General features: G+C 37.1%; 1 protein-coding gene across 2 annotated transcripts in view; it reads left to right on the forward strand.

The window, feature by feature from the left end:
• The window catches only part of ESF1 (ESF1 nucleolar pre-rRNA processing protein homolog), a 63,434-nt gene that overhangs the window by 1,266 nt on the left and 44,986 nt on the right, over positions 1 to 17,182 (forward strand). The window contains exons 2-9 of one of the 2 annotated variants that reach the window (XM_008173612.4): positions 226 to 264; positions 413 to 1,117; positions 4,379 to 4,668; positions 7,562 to 7,675; positions 10,153 to 10,253; positions 11,443 to 11,595; positions 13,607 to 13,721; positions 14,474 to 14,609. In XM_008173612.4, the coding sequence (XP_008171834.2) occupies positions 445 to 1,117; positions 4,379 to 4,668; positions 7,562 to 7,675; positions 10,153 to 10,253; positions 11,443 to 11,595; positions 13,607 to 13,721; positions 14,474 to 14,609 (1,582 nt within the window). In that variant the 5' untranslated portion in view covers positions 226 to 264; positions 413 to 444. The remainder of the gene's footprint in view (positions 1 to 225; positions 265 to 412; positions 1,118 to 4,378; positions 4,669 to 7,561; positions 7,676 to 10,152; positions 10,254 to 11,442; positions 11,596 to 13,606; positions 13,722 to 14,473; positions 14,610 to 17,182) is intronic. The other variant, XM_008173614.3, reaches the window with a different exon arrangement.

Raw genomic sequence — 17,182 nt, forward strand, 5'->3', positions numbered from 1 at the left:
TACTTAGCATATGTTTTTAAAAAAAAGAAGACTCGGGTTCTCATCTCTAAAAATAATAAATTCAAACCTAAATAGTAAGAAAACAAAAATATTATTGCAAAAGCACAAAATTTGGCATGATGATTTGAACAGACATAGAACCTGAACCTACTTTTTACTCTTTTATTATTATTATTATTTTGAATTGAGGTCTTTTTAAATAGGAATTTTTTTCCTCTCTTCCAGCCTTGCTTCATTCCTTCCTGACATCCAAAAAATATAGAGGTCAGTAAATATTGCGTGCTCTGTTACCTTTAACACAACATTTATATAACTTATTTTAGTAATATGCATTAAAGTAGGATTTTATTTTGTTAACATTTATATTAAGCAACAAATGGTTTATTGGTCTGTGTGTATTTTTACATTTTAGGTTTATCAAGTTCTGATCCAACATTGTTAAAAATGGCATCCAAGAAGGAACTGACTAGCGATCAGCGGTTTAGCCATGTTACAAAGGACCCTAGGTTTTGGGAAATGCCAGAAAAAGACCGCAAAATCAAGATTGACAAAAGATTTCGGGCTATGTTTCATGACAAGAAGTTTAAGTTGAAATATACTATTGATAAAAGAGGCCGCCCTATTAACCACAGCTCTACAGAGGATCTGAAACGGTTTTATGATCTTTCAGATTCAGACTCTGATCTTTCAGGAGCTGACACCAAAGTATTTGCTGGAAAGAAAATGAAGAAAAAAAAGTCAAAATCGAAAGGAGGAATAGACTCTGGGAAACTGCTTGACAAACCTACTGAAGGGGAAAGCAAAATAGTTAATCAGGAAATGGGCCACAAGTGTGGAGCTCCATTGAAATCTGATGACTCCCAGAATGGACAGAAAAGCATCATGAGGATTGCCAGCTCATGTAGCTCAAAGTTGAAAAAGGACTGTAAGAAAATGAATGTAGAAATTGATCCTACACAGGATGATAAAGGACTTGCATGGAAAGGGAAAAATAAACAAATTGTCGTGAGCTCAGATTCATCTCTAAGCAAACAAGAGACTTCAAAAGCAAGTAGTACTAAATCTGTCAAGGCTCCCAAAACAAAGTTTTCTTTAGAGGAAAAGAAAACTGAATCAGGTTTGTTAAATTTAAGGAACATGTTATATCTTTTTTTAAAAGTATGTATTTGTCTTTTGCAAGGTCAGACAAAGTGGGTGAGGACATCTTATTGGACCAACTTGAAAGATCAGTCATTTAAACAACTGATCTAGCCTTTTCTGCTTTTAAATAACTCTTCTATATGTGCAGTTTCATCTTATTGGGAGAGACTAATTTTTAAACAAGGCCAGTGGTAAAGTTGTTTCACATTTGTTAAAACAGTTTGAAAGAATAAAATGGTAAAGACATCTATCAGTACATTCACCAAGGGAATTAGGAAGAAAGTTAAGGTCTGATCCTGCAAACAAAAATTGCTTTTAGCATGTGAGCAACTTTGATCAGTATTCCTATGTGTTTATAGTTTTAGGCCCTTACTTTGGGAAGAATGCTGTTTCAAAAGAGAACTGGTATAGATTATTAATTCATTGCACTAAGAAAGGGGAAAAGCATACCTTACAAAAATATAGAAAATGTGTATGTTTCTATAGCGTACTGTCAGAATCATTTTTAATTGCTGCAATCTTATTTCAGAACTTGAAATTGATGATGCAGTTTTGGTATAATGTCCTGTGTATGAATACGTGTGTTCTCTTATTTAGGATTAAAACTATCCTGATGTTGAGACTTGAGGAAGGAAAAATTTAAAATATTCAAAGCATTTTGGAACAAATTGCATATTTGGTACTAAATAGTAAAGCAGTTAAATGCTTCTTGATCCAAAAGTCTGAGATTGAAGATGTGATATGCTTTTAAATTTTTTGGCAAAAAACATACTAGAATGAAATAACGTTCATACTGTTACTAGAAAGGATGAGTGGGCAGGAGTGTTGATTTTCACGTGTTCAAACTTTGAATTCTTATTGTCTTAATGAAGTAGCAATATATTGTAACATCGCCGTAGCCACCAAAGATTTTGTGGTTGTCACTAGGGTGACCAGACGTCCCAATAAAATTGGGACCGTCCCGATATTTGGGTGGTTGTCCCGATATTTCACTCCGCTGGCAGCATTTGGCTTTTTTTTTTTTTTTTTGCTCTGCCAGTGGAAATCCCCCCCCCCCCTCCCCCGTGTCCCGATATTTTCCTCATCTTATCTGGTCACCCTAGTTGTCGCTATGCTGCACCCTGTAGCCATGATGCTTTGTAGTTGTAGCAGGATAGAATTCGATTCTTCTGCTTCAGAAGCACAGATGCCCACCCATCATTTGAGCTAAGGGAGAATCTCCCTTAGGAGTTGTCAAGGCTGATTCCCCACTCTAGCACTTTGAGTGCAAAAGGTGGGGGCCTGCAAGGATTTATTAAATTCCCAAGGTCACAGCTTCTCTTTGACCTTGGATGGATAGATGCTGCCACCACCCAAGTGCAAAAAAACAACAACCTCTTTTGAGAACCCAGGAAGGAACACTTGGGAATTCCTTCCTGTGAGGTACCCTCAAGCCCTTTCACCCCCCCTTCCTGGGAAGAGCTGAGAAAGAAAGCAAAGGAAATCAACTGTTGCCACTAGCTAATTAAACAACATATGCACAAACGTTGTAGGGACACACACATCTAATCCTGTCAAAAGCAACGAAGAGTCCTGTAGCACCTTAAAGACTAACAGATGTATTGGAGCATAAGCTTTCGTGGGTGAATGTCCACTTCGTCAGACGCTTGTAATGGAAATTTCCAGAGGCAGGTATAAATATACAGGCAAGAATCAGTCTGGAGATAACGAGGTTTGTTCAGTCAGGGAGGATGAGGCCCTCTACAATCAATCCTGTTCTTAAAAAAGGTAAATTTTTATTAAACCCAAAAAGAAAGGAAATACATTTGGAACTTAGGCTTTTTGCTAGATCTTAAAAGTAACAATTACAAAAATTAAGCATCAAGATAGCTCTCTTGAGGTTCAGCTTAAAGGTGACAAGCAGAACAAAAGCATCTGGGGTTAGCACAGAGGAGTCCACAAGGCAATAAGAAATAACCCTAATCACATCTTCCTAGACATTCCCTGATGACTTACATATTTGGGGTTTCAGATAAGTAGGGTTGAGGGTATGATTTGATGCTTTTTCGTACCTAGTTTTAAAGCTTCTCACAGCATAACTGCTGCCCTGCTCCCCTCTTTCCCGGAGAACAACAACAGACACAAAGGGAAAGCTTTTTTCCCAATTTTAAAAAGTTCTAGTCCTCCCATTGGCTTTTTTGGTCAGGTGCCCACTCACTTCCCTTTACCTGTGGACTTGTTAACCCTTTACAGGTAAAGCAAGTAGAGAACAGTTACGGTGTTTTATAGCTAGCTGGCTGGCTGGGTGTCCCTAAAAGGGAGCTCCCTCTTCTCCACCCCACCCCCATTTATCACAGGAGTACTGGGTCTTTGAGACACCATTCAGAAATTCTGATTCTGTTCAGATGAGGAAAGATACAACTACATCTCAGCTAGTTTAGTACAGAATCTCAGAATCCTGTTTTATCATAACTTTATCAGAATTTTTGTGATGCTCCCCAGAGATATCTGGGGTCCTGAACCACCTCACCATCACCTGCCTTCGTCTATGCCTGCTGTGGATCAACTCCCTGAGTCCTCTAGCAACACAAGCACTGCCTTCCAGGCCTCTGCAGGCTGCATTCTCTCTGTGTGGGTTGAGATAGTACACATTAAGCCCCAAGTCCTCGGGGTGTTCCCTGCAACATCCAGCTTCTTATATACAGAACACTCACAGAATTACCAGGCATAGACAGTTTAAGACACTGTGACGTTCTTTGGTGAACCAGAATATACCTACCAGAATCAGGAGATTTCTGCAGCCCCTTGTCCGTTGCCATTAAGAGCTTCTTGGGTCACAATATTTCTGTTTAATTCAGTGTTCCAATTTAATTAATTGGAGTGTTGAAATCCAAGTAACTCTATCTGTAATGACTCAATCTTTTGGGGTATTCTTTTCCCCTTTTGTCTGATGTAATCTCTCCAGCTGCCATAGATTTTATATAAAATAATACAGCTATATAAAAATATATTTTTAAAAAAGAAACAATCATAACATAGTAATAACTTAGACTGTAAGCTTCTTGCAGCAGGAACCAAGTTATCATTTTCTACATAAAGCACCATACACACTTATGGAACGGCATACACATATAAATAATATTAAATCTGATATTTACCTTTTCCGTGAATAAAGCTGCTATTGCATATGAATAAAGTAACATCAACAAAAGCCAGTTAGATGAAATTTCTAAAAATGAAGACTATTTTGATTATGCAGAATCCAAAGATGACGGAGAAACAGGAGAGGCAGAGGAGTCGGAAGATGACGGAGAAACAGGAGAGGAAGAGGAGTCGGAAGATGACGGAGAAACAGGAGAGGAAGATAGTGATGATGATTCAGAAGAAGATGAAAGTGACAGTGGGCCTGATCTGGCTAGGGGGAAAGGAAATATTGAAACCAGTTCTGAAGATGAAGAGGAAGATGATATGTCTGAAATATTTCCAAAGGAGCCAGAGATTGAGCATGCCTGGAGAGAACTGCATACGGATGCTCCTCGTGCAGATGAGGTAACATTTTGGAATAGTCAGTGATAGTATAGTATACAGAATAGACTAGAGGATATTTCTGTGAATGGAAAAATTGTTATGAAATGACTGTAACAGATCAGTCAAATGAATAGAGTGGCAACATTTTTGTAGCTATCAAGCAATTAAATTAATTGCGATTAATTGCACTGTTAATAGAATGCCATTTATTTAAATATTTGGGTGTGTACTACATTTTCAAATACATTGATTTAAATTACAACACAGAATACAAAGTGTATTGTGCTCACTTTATATGACTATTTTTTATTACAAATATTTGCACTGTAAAAAAAAAAAAGGTATTTTAGTTCACCTCATACAAATACTATAGTGCATTCTCTTTATCATGAAAGTGCAACTTACAAATGTAGGGTTTTTTTGGTTACATAACTGCACTGGTATGAGGTGAATTGAAAAATATTATTTCTTTTGTTTATAATTTTTACAATGCAAATATTTATAATAAAAATATGAAGTGAGCACTGTACACTTTGTATTCTGTGTTGTAATTGAAATCAATGTATTTGAAAATGTAGACAAACATCCAAAAATATTTAATAAATTTCAATTGGCAGTCTATTGCTTAACAGTGTGATTAAAAGTGCAATTAATTGCAATTAATTTTTTTGAGTTAATCACATGAGTTAACTGCGATTAATCAACAGCCCTATTTATTATTTATACTATTTAGTATGTCTCCTTTAGAGGAGCCTTGGCTTATTGAAGGGGTAAGATTTTTTTTTTTATCTCAAAAAATCAGTATTCTAGAGATGAGAGGGGTGTGAGTTGCGCAGGAGAAGGGTGAATTCTTGATGCTACTCCTGTTGTATTGGGTTTCTGAGCTCACCAGGCTTGCCTCCTGTCCGAAGAGGAAGAGAGTTTGATCTTAGAAATCTGCATTCGGGGGGAAGCAATGACTTGTGCAGGAGGAGTGTCTGGGATGACAGGGGGTTACAGCGGTGGGGGAGCAGGCAATGACTTGTGAGGGAGGTATCTTGCTGCTGCCTCTGGAAGCGTGGTTTCTGGTACTGAACTTGCTAGGCTCTCCTTAATGAGTGAGGCAGGCTCCTTTCAGCTGAGCGCACCTCGTTTGCAAGGGTGAGTGGATTTTACCTCAGGGACTGGGTATGTGGCAGGGGAGGAGAGGCTGATGCAGGGAGGCTGAACTTGCCAGGCCCCCTGGAGTGAGGGGCTGGTCAGGGGCATGGTGTGGTGGTGGGGTCAGTGCCCGGAGCGAGGGGCATGGTGTGGTGGTGGGGTCAGTCCCCAGAGCGAGGGGCATGGTGTGGTGGTGGGGTCAGTCCCCGGAGCGAGGGGCATGCCAAGGGTGGTGCAGGGTTGGTCCCCAGAGCGAGGGGAACGGTGAGGGTAGGATCAGTTCCCAGACTGAGGGGCATTGGGGCATAGTACAGGGCTGGGGGGAGGCATTGGGGTATGGCAGGGTCAGGATCCCTACCTCTCTGCCAGAGCTGGGATAGGAGTCACTTTCCTCTTCTCTCCCCTCCCTGCTGTCCGGAGGCGGATTGGGTTACTGCTCCTGACCAGACACTGTCAGGTCCATCCACAGCTGATGCCTCCCTCCCTGCCTAGATGCATGTGAATAACACCATTAAAAAAATTAACCAGTTAATTTTGTTTTCAGTTAATCACAGGCATTAACTGAGATTAATCGACAGCCCTACTAATTACTTATTAGTTCGTAATATTCCTTTGCTTGGAACAATTAGATACGTTGGCTGCCTAAAAGTGAGCAATTTAGTGCTAATGCAAGATGCATCAGTTCAGTTAATTTCTGCATCTCTCGATGATAGTGCTCTTGGTCCTTTGCTGGAAGGAGGGTTTCCTGTTGTTCGATTATGACCTCTGAAGCTTATTTCGACAGAGTTTAAAACTCTGTTCACCATTAGTGTGCTGGAAGCTTTCTCTGGTAAGTGTTGGGAGGTCTTCTCTAGGCCAGTGGTTCTCAGCTATGGGTACATGTACCCCTGTGGGTACACAGAGGTCTTCCAGGGGGTACATCAACTCATCCAGGTATTTGCCTAGTTTTCATAAAAAGTATTAGTGAGGTCAGTACTAACTTAAATTTCATACCGACAATGATTTGTTTATACTGCTCTATATACTTTACACTGAAATATTTATATTCCAATTGATTTATTTTATAATTATATGGTAAAAATGAAAAAGTAAGTAATTTTTCAATAACAGTTTGCTGTGACACTGTTGTATTTTTATGTCTGATTGTGTAAGCAAGTAGTTTTTGAGAGAGGTGTAATTTGGGGTTACGTGAGACAAATCAGACTCCTGAAAGGGGTATAGTAGTCTGGAAAGGTTGAGAGCCACTGTTCTAGGCCATTTATCAGATTTTAAGGTTTTATTTTTTAAAAAGTTATTGTTCCAAAGGCAACCTTTCAAATTTGTTTTGTAATGTTGTCTATCATCAAATGCAGACAGACATCCCTGGTGCCTCTGCGGCTGATCAAACTCAGTCATACTTTCTGTAATGGTGCTGAAAATAATGTTGTCCCTTCTGCACTAGCAGTTAACCTTTTTTCCAACATTACTTCAGGGGGACCTGTTGCTGTCAACTCTTGTCAGGAAGGGATCTATAGAGCACATTTTATGTTTGAAAAATAGTAAAGCCTGTTTATTGAACACTTCTGTTTGCCCTGTAGTCACTGCTTAAGAACCATGGAAGCATCAGTGATATCAAGTGTTGTGGGAGATGTCATTCTCATGATGTTCTCTGAAGTTCAACACAGTGTGACTTCATCAAAGGATAGTAACTGGAAAATAAGCTGTTTCCTCTCAGCAATCAGCACCCAAAAATCTTATTACAATTAATATATTTTTGCCTTCTTCTTCAATGTAGATAACAAGTAGATTGGCAGTTTGCAACATGGACTGGGATAGGCTGAAGGCTAAAGACCTACTGGCTTTGCTTAATTCTTTCATACCCAAAGGGGGTGTTATATTTTCTGTAAAGGTAAGAGCTATTTGAAAATAAAGATAAAAGCGTATTTTGATTCCAGCAAGTTGCTTTTCTTCCCCATTCCTCCTGCTGACTTCCTTTCCCCTCCCTCTATTCAATTGATTTGTATTGATCCTTTATAAAATAAATGTAGGCTATAGCTCCACACTCTCCCTTCCATTGATGGGTGTTCTTGTGGGGATGATATACTGACACAGCTTAATTTGTGTATGTGACATTGGTCTCAGTCCTGTTCCCATTGAATTTAATGGCAACACTTCCATTGACGCTAACAGGAGTAGAATCAAGTCCTATGTGCAAAAGCAGCATAAAGTTTAAATGCTTAATTTCCCTTAGTTCATACAGTAGATTCTCTAAAATTCTATCCTGTGTTATAGGTGAGGCTGGTAGCACCATCTAAAATCTTGGCTGCCTAATGTTTCCCGTTATAAGACCCTGTTTTCAGTTACAGTACCTGTAACTTTGCCAAACTTAATCCATTTGAGTTGAAATTTTTTATGCCGGGTGTCTGCCTCAGGCTGACTTTTTTTGGAAAATTTCAGCCAAAATGGTTTGGCCATTTCTGAGAATGAGGCTAGGCAAAAATGTTTTGCCCTTGTTAAAAAGAACAAAGTGTAGGTTCTGTGGGGGCGGGGAATGTGATTGTATAATTAGACAATCCCAATGCATATACACAGGCAACCTTAATTTTGGCATTTCCTAACTTTTGAGTGCTTGACTTTGCAACCTTTTAATGTAGTTTTGTATGTAATATACAGAAACAGAGCTATATTGTCACTAAATGAGTAATTTATACTACAAAAACTGTGTGTGTGTGTGTGTGTGTGTGTGTGTGTGTGTATATATATATATGTGTGTGTGTGTGTATATATATATATATATATATATATATATATATATATATGCACTGTAGCTCTAACTTCGCATTTTAAGTAAGCTACAAACCTAGTTCACCTGAAAATGCACAGCCAGGGTGGATGTGCAAATTTTTCTCCCAATTCTAGTTATAGATTTCTTATGAGGGAAACAGTATTTCAGCAACATCACCAGTATTTATAACTAACCCAGTAACTCTGTTCAGGCTTTTTACGGTGAAATAGTGTATTGTTTTCTGATACATAGGAATAATGTCTCTGGCACTCAAGCTACTGCTAAAAATAAATGTTCTTTGTCCCAAACTTTCAATTACAATTGAATTGATTCCATTTTTTCAAAACACAATTACTCATGTAACATTGCATTGACTAGTCATTGCGTAAAGGTATTTTTTCATAACCATGAAATCTATTAAGTTAACCTGGACCAGAAATTGATGTTACAAAGATGTGTGAGTGAAATAGCTACAGTGTTTAAAGATTGCTTTCATCTGAGCATTTACTACATAAAATCCATTACATGAATTCCTCTTGGGGAGTATTTCTCTACATACAAGAGTAGAAATATGTATAATAAGAGGTTGGGTTTTGAGTGCTGAAAGTTAGGTGGTCTGAGCAGCTTTGGTCTTCTGTATTTTGTTTGGTTTTGTGATAGTGTGAGGGTTGTTTGTGCTCTTTGTTCAAGGATTTTTACACTCTCCCTGCCAAATGCATTTGTTTGCTACCAAAAGAATTGGCAAAGTTCTACTATTCTTTACATAATAAATTGAATGAGATAAATTAATTGGGCACTTGATGCTCTCTCATATAAATGTCCCATAATCTAAGCACTCTTCTGTCTGTCTTTTTGTTCCCACTGAGTACTGTAAATGATGGATTATAGAGAAGTGTCTTTCTAATTTTTTTAGCTTGGTTACTTTGTATTTTGTTCCACTGCTTCTATTGTTTAGTCAGTTTCCCCTTTTTTGTATGAGTCTTTAACACATTGGAAAAAAAAAAGTGTAAAACAAATATGACTCCAATCCTACAACCTGAGCTGCATAGTTAGACCCCTGAACCTGAGTGGAGTCCAAGCAATTTCTGTGTAAGGTTCTGTGGGAGAGTATAAAGTTTTGCCTGAATGGATCAGCTCTCAGGATCAGGGCCTTAGACAGTATAACTGCAAAAAGTGGCAGGGAAATTGAGCTCAAGTATAGTAATTAAAGTGTTTCATTGTTCGTTTTTCTTTTTTGGCAATTGATTCCAAATTGATTGTGTCACTTTAATTATTTCAGCGCTGAACATTAATTCTATAATCGCAAGTTAATATTGTTTTTATGTATTTGTACATCAATTTAATTTGAACACACTTATACGGTTGCTTACCTTTTTTTCCTACATATAGTCATATTGAAGTCACTGAAACTACTTGTATGCTTAATTTTTAAGCACCTGTGTAAGTGTTTTCAGGATTGGATCTTTTTATGTTGTTTTCTTACTGAAAAAAAAAAAGTGATGCTCAGAACTCCTGGCTTGTTAGATTTTTTTTCTTTTGGATGCTGTACACTGCACCTGTGCAATTGGCTTATAACCTTTATTTGTTTGGTATATTTGTAGATTTATCCTTCAGAGTTTGGAAAGCAGAGATTGAAAGAGGAGGAGCTGCAAGGACCCGTAGAACTATTAAGTCTTCCAGCGGATGCCACAGAGAAAGATTGGTATTAAGTACCCTTTTTTAATGCTTCTCCACCTTTCTAGTTTTTCAAATGGTGTTTTTATTGAATCTGACTCATATTCACATCATATAATTGAATACATTTGTTGTGACATAAAACTTAAGGCCCCAGTTGTGTAAATTGTTCCATGCAGGCCATGGGAATACACATGGGTGCAGAGGTTCATCTGCATGGGTCAGCTTGCAGCATTTGAGTTTAACTTGCTAAAACTTAAATCTACCTTTTAACCTTTACATGCTAGATCAAAGTAGGAACTGATCAAAGACTGTTTTGACATGTTTCCGCCTTGAGGACTTAGCACCTAACAGAAAACATTCAGCATCTCACAGAGTGATACCTTAGTATTTAATCAAGTGCAATGTTTTTCTAGCCACTTAGCAAATAGCTAAGAAGTTTGTGTGGTGAAGATGGTTTTTGCAAATAATACCATAAAATCTTAATTATTTTAAAAATGTTTTTTCATACATTGTGCATGTCTATATCTGTAGATAGAGATTCGTTTATGCAAATAGCTCATTTTGAGTAAAAGACACTGGAAAATGTAGTGGGACTGTGTGAGTTTACTTTTCACCACTAGATGGTGATATCCCATACTGAAGAGTAAAATCATAATGACTGAGTTACAGAAATGGGATACAATTAAATTGAAAATGCAGAAAGTGCACTTATTTATGAACTGGAGAATTTTCCCAGATTAGCAACTTTAAACTCATATTTAATGCTCTTAGGAGTTGTCACAATGGTAAACAGAAGAGAAAATTGGAGTAGTTAATGCACAGCATACTTCTCTAAAACTTGATTCTCAAGAAAGCACAAGGAAAGACTTTTTTTGCTGCCAAAATATGTACCTACGTTATCAAGAAGAGGCTTAGTCCTATCACATGTTAACTAATGAGCACTGAGGAAAATGTTTCTTCAATACAATATCCTGATTTTGGCTCCGGTCTTGGAATGGCATCCATGCAGTTAAACCATTATGCATACCTGTCCAGAGTCCCATAGAAGTTGGTAGGACTCTATGTAGCATAAGATCTGATCTTTTTGCAAAGTCAGGCCCGTGTGTTGGTAATATATGGTTTTAAGAAGTTAAGTTTGCAAAGTATTTCTGAAGTTGCAACTTTGTTTCATTGTTTTAACAAAAGTTATTTGGATGTTGTCTTCTCTTTTGTAGGATTTATAGGGAAAAACTAAGGGATTATCAGTTCAAACGACTGAAATACTTCTATGCAGTGGTAGAATGTGATTCTCCTGAAACAGCCAATAAAATTTATGAGGAGTGTGATGGACTGGAATTTGAAAGTAGCTGTTCTTTTGTAGATCTCAGGTACAGCAAATAGTGGGTTTTTTTGTTTTTGTTTTGTTTTTTAATAAAAATTTAAAGGAAGTTTTAAATTAGAAGAATAATGCAGTTTACTTCCATCAAACTTTTAGCAAAACTGTATAGTACCTTGGAAATAAAACATGCATTTTGGTTATATCTGGCTTTGTCAGAAAAAGCAAAAATCCCACCCTAAAGAGACTGTTTTCAAAAGGGGTTCAAGATACAAATATTACTACATCTGCTTTTTCAGTCATTTTTTACAGTCAAGTAAAGCAGTAGGACACTAATAGAAAAACACACTGCTACTGTTGTATGTTTGCTTCCTTCACCTGAGGCACGAGGTTAACTTGTTTCAATTAATCGCAAATGTATAGCTGCTATTGTCTTCAGGCTGTGCATCTTTGTGCTCAGACTTTGATTCAAACTTGATCACTTCAAACCTCATATTTTAAGAAGGCAGGAAGCTAAACTACAGTCCTGCTTTGTCACCAGACTATTCCTTTGTTTGCACAGAAAAGCATTCTGATGTGACATTGTCAATAAAAATTATCTCTGTTAGATCCCAGTTTTGTTGAGGGCTTAAAATTGTATGTGACGGGGAAAAAGCTAAGGTGTATTACCTCATAGACACTGGGTGTTGTATTTCAAAGAAAATGACTTAGACATATACTTTTGTGTTCCTGTTAATGAAACTTTCACATCCTAGAAAGATCTTGTCTTACAGCAGAGGAACCTGTTTGAGAATCCCCAAAGCCTTTTTCTTTCTCTTCTGCTTAACTTATTAAATTAGAAAAGTAGATGTTTTTGGAGGTGCACTGGGTAGCTTTCATCGTCAGGCAGTTGCATTTCAAGGGACATAATCAACTTGAACCCTACTCAGTTTTTTAAAATGAGGTTAAATAGTTTCAGGCGCTAAAAATACACATGAGGTCCCACAGTTAATAGTTGTGACTTTACGATCATATTTTCAATTTTTAAACAATGTTTCTCATTGACCTACACAACATGGGAAACAACAAAATTGTCTTTACACCAAGTTCAGTCAAATGCACGAAGTTGGCTAACTGAAAGGGGAAAAATATTCTCTAGATATAAGCATCTTGTAAAAATGGTATTTAAACAATTTTCAGACCACTTTTTGATTTTTAAGATAATGTCCCTTTAGACTTTCACAGCTTCATAGTGACTTCCACTTGTCTTCAAAATTGCTTTATTTTTCTTCCCTAATTTGTGACAATATTGAAAATAATCAGAACTGTTCTAGAAGATCTATCCTGAAAGAGCAGATAGTGCTTAGAAAAGTGAGGTTAGTTTTTCTAAAGGTGTTTTCCTCTCATCTCAAAAATGCTGTGGTCAGAATATGAAAATTAAGAAGCAAAGTTGAGAGATTCTGTCTCCTTAAACATTGTTGTACATATTCTGTGTCTTGATCTTTCAGGAAACACATAAATACGTCCAGTGATATATTTAGGGTTATTTTAATAAACCCACTCATACTCGATATTTTTAACTTGTTCACTTCCATTTTTTAATCAGTGTTGTTTGCATATGTAGCTACTACTGGCCAAAACAAAACAAAAAAAGCATCCTAGGGTCTCTAATCTATCCTGTTTTAATGATTTATAGTTTACTTACAAATCATACTTGTTGGAAGCATTCCATGCCTACACTGGCCATATTAAAAATATTCAAAATTCTAAGTAATCAATTTAACTTCTTAAATTTAATTCTTTTCAAAAATTAATTTCTTACCTTTTCCACAATATTTTATAAAATACAGAGGATGTGGAAATTGAATGTACAGTGCAAATTGCAAATATTAACTTGTGCGCTATGTTTTTTATCCTTTCCCTGTATGTTACTCTCTTTGGGCTTATCCACTTCTTATCCTAGCAAATTCTTCCGTATTAATGTGCAAGGATTTAATTAGAGAGAAGCTGAGCCTATAACTGTTTGTTCTTTTGAAACATCACAATATGTGTTTGAATAACAAGACATCTTCTTTGCCTTTAAGATTTATTCCAGATGATGTTACATTTGATGATGAGCCAAAGGACATAGCCTCAGAAGTGGATGGAGCTGCATATAAACCAAAGTACTTCACATCTGCTGCTATGGGAACATCAAAGGTATCTTAACAGTGTTTCTGTAACCCTTCGTAATTTGTTGAGCTTTGTTTTTCTTGGTTTATATAAGATATGTAAATAATGGATTGGTGGCACTGATGATAGTGGAGAAAGGATCCCTGCATATACTCATGATTGTAGAGATGTAGACATCAAATAGATATTGTATGTGTATGTTACAGAGGTATAGATTATGACTATAGTTAAGACTGAGTTTCACACTTCAAACAGATTCAACCTCATTGTTATAAATGAAGAGTAGTGTTTATTATTTAAAAGAAAATGTTAATTGGACTGACCTGGGTATTTTAAGAAATGTAGCACCACTTCTTGCCTGTTTTATCACAAATGATCTTATTATTGCAATAGCAGACTCTTCAGACTTTCCAGATAGCTAAAACTCATTGAAATTTTGGGTATATAGGGAACACTAGAAGAAACTAAATAATATGCATAGGGTACATTAGACGAAAATATGTTGTAATTAAATTATTAATTATTGTTTATAGCTACTTGATTTTATGGAGATGCTTGGTAGCAGCTCCTTAGTTAAAATTTAAATGGTTCTTAAATGCATAAAATACTGTTCCCTAAAAGTTCCCTTTTGAAATGAAATTTCAGTGATACCCTTTGATTTTTTTTCTTTGTTTTTGTTTGTTTTTTCTCTTGTTAAACTTGTAATAGGAAGTATTACAAACTGCACTCTGGGCAAAAACTTAAGCTTTACCTTTTACATTTTATGTTTTTTTCTAAAGGTAGATATTACATGGGAAGAGACAGATCATGAAAGAATAACTTCGCTAAACAGAAATTTTAAAAAAGATGAACTTCTTGACATGGATTTCCAAGCTTATTTGGCCTCATCTAGTGAAGAGGAGGAAGAGCAACAAGGTACTTGTAATTCTTATGCAGTGTTTGCTTAAGTTATGAGCAAAACAATTCAAGAGCATACGCTTTGTAGGTTAGTAATAAACTCCAGATATTTTTAAAAACTATTTTACTGATTTAAACTTTCTTCCTTGAATATGATTTATGAGGGACAGCATTTTGTCCATAGTAAAGGTTGCAATAGTCAGGAGCCATTATGGAGAGAGTGTATTCCCTTCAAAATTAAAGGTGACTATTAAAGGGCCAAAAATGGAGTTGTACCCTTTTTTGTTTGTGGTATGTAAGAAGTCCTGAAAGGTGTTTTTTTTTTTTTTTTTTTTTTTTTTTTTTTACATTGAGCTCTCTTCTCCATTGGAACTTCTGTGGTGACTGGAAAGCTAGTGAAATGGTGACAAAACTAGAGCAAAGGGAATGGAAGCTGTACATTTGAGAGGGGAAATATTTTTAGGTGTACTGTTCAAACTTTTTTTTGTGGGGGGGTGGGGGGGAACTGCCTGCTTAAGGTCAAAGACTAGTGAGCATTAGTATAAAGGAAGCCTTTGTTTAAATATTCCATATCCTTAATCATTCAATTAGGGTGTGGTGTGTCAGCTCATAGTAAACATATGGAGATATCAAGAGGTCCTCCAGCAAATCAGGGAAGATGAGACTTTTGACATTCCTTTTAATAAGGAAACACAAAGACACAAGCCACCCTTTAAGTTGTTTGTAGGTCATGTTTAAGGATACAGTCATGAGCTATTATAAAAGCCTATTTTGACACCTCCCACCCCTATAGCTTTGACTAACAAAATTGGTTTGGCCCCACAATTGCCATTTACACTGAAGGCTAAAGAGAATTTTTCTCTAATGTTTGAGGAGAATTAGTCAAACTGCTTTTAGTTATAAGTCTTAAAAATGTAGTCTTGAAATTTTGTTTCTACCTAACATTTCATTCAATACCACGAGCTTAAAAGCAGCTTTTCCTTTCTACACAATTAACTGTTTCTATACAGTTAAAACTCCTCTAACTCATGTATGAACTGTAATTGAAGAAGATATTCTACCAATTGTACGTTTGTTACACAATTGTTTGTTGAAATGTATTGGCTATACTTTTGTAAGAAGTCTTCCACTCACTAGCTGGTTAAATTTCAGAAAGAGCAGAAGATTCCTATACTGTATTGTAAAAGATGTTTTCTCTGAAGTCCAGTGATAGAATATTGTGGTGATGAAGCTAAAGGATGAGGGTTCTAGTCTCAGGTTTTTTATGCTTTACCTCTGTGGTTCCCAGGCCAACTAGCTGCAGTTTTTGTCCTTTTTTGTGACTGCCCATTAGGGGTATATACACACTCCACCCTGACCCCATAACCCTAATCCTGGCTGATGTGGAGGGGAGGCCCTGGGCTGGACCAACTCTGGGGGTGTGGTGTTGCAACCAGGCATGCGGGGTCACAGCGTCACTTAAGTTTGGCTCAGCTGTCCCTGACCCCCCCCCTATGATGATGGGGCAGCCAGGTGAAAGCTGAGCAGTGCTATGACCTCTTGCACCAGGTCTCAGTGCCCTGAGTGGGGAGCCAGGCCCAGCACCCTGGGACAGAGCCACCACTGCAGGCTGAATATATGGTGGGCTTGCTCTTCTTCCCCCCCCCCAGGCCTCCCCTCCACAGCAGGCTGGGAGAGGTGTATGTTTGCCTAGGTGGGTTAATCTGGTCCTGGTCTTGACAATCCATCTAGAACCTTCCCAGAACCAAATGGTTTAGGAGTTGCTCAGTAGCAGCTTTCTTTCTAATATTGGTAGTTTTAACTTAGAAGTGTTTAATTTCATGCCCTTTAAAAGTTTGCACTGGAAAAGTATTTTTTGTGATTACTTTCAGAACAGTTTAGGATTTCTTTGGCAAGCTTGAAATCCATTTTTTTAAAACGTCCATAACTTGGAGATGATTACATTTTTTAAATGATATTCAGATATCAAACTTGTTTTCATTTGTGGGATTTAAAAAAAAAAGTTTGATTGTAAACTTGAAACAGTATATAGTTACGTTGACTAGAGCATAGGATAGCAATGTGAAGACAACTACAAAAATCTGCTTATCATTTGGTACAGTGACTTGTGCTTTAAAGTCTGTATGGCCCAATTTGTGCTTTATAAAGTCTGTGCAAGGCAAGGAGATGCTGAGGAAAAGCTCCACAAGGTAGTGCAAGATAAGGAAGACTAGAAATTTGGATTTCAAGTTCTAAAGTTCTGTAGCTCGTGGGGTGGTGAGAATCATGCAAAGCTTGTGAACTCCACAGATTAATAATATATGTCGAGGGAACCAGGTGTCTTACGGAGTTCAAACTTCTGGTTTCAATCAGAGATGCAGGAGGGGAAGCTAGGGACCCTGTCTAATTCCTAGAATGTCTACTGTCCTTGCATTCTTTAAATAAGGACATTAATAGACAAACGTTATTTAAATCAAGATTGCTATTGTGTATTTATAATAAGGAACTTTGCAGTTAATCTTTCAAAACAAGCAATTCCCTTCTGCAAGACTGAGCATTTGCAAGTATGGAAATGGACAGTTCAGTATATAGATGCATATTCAAACATACAC

The sequence above is a fragment of the Chrysemys picta genome, chromosome 3 (assembly GCF_011386835.1).
Source record: "Chrysemys picta bellii isolate R12L10 chromosome 3, ASM1138683v2, whole genome shotgun sequence".
NCBI lineage: Eukaryota > Metazoa > Chordata > Testudines > Emydidae > Chrysemys > Chrysemys picta.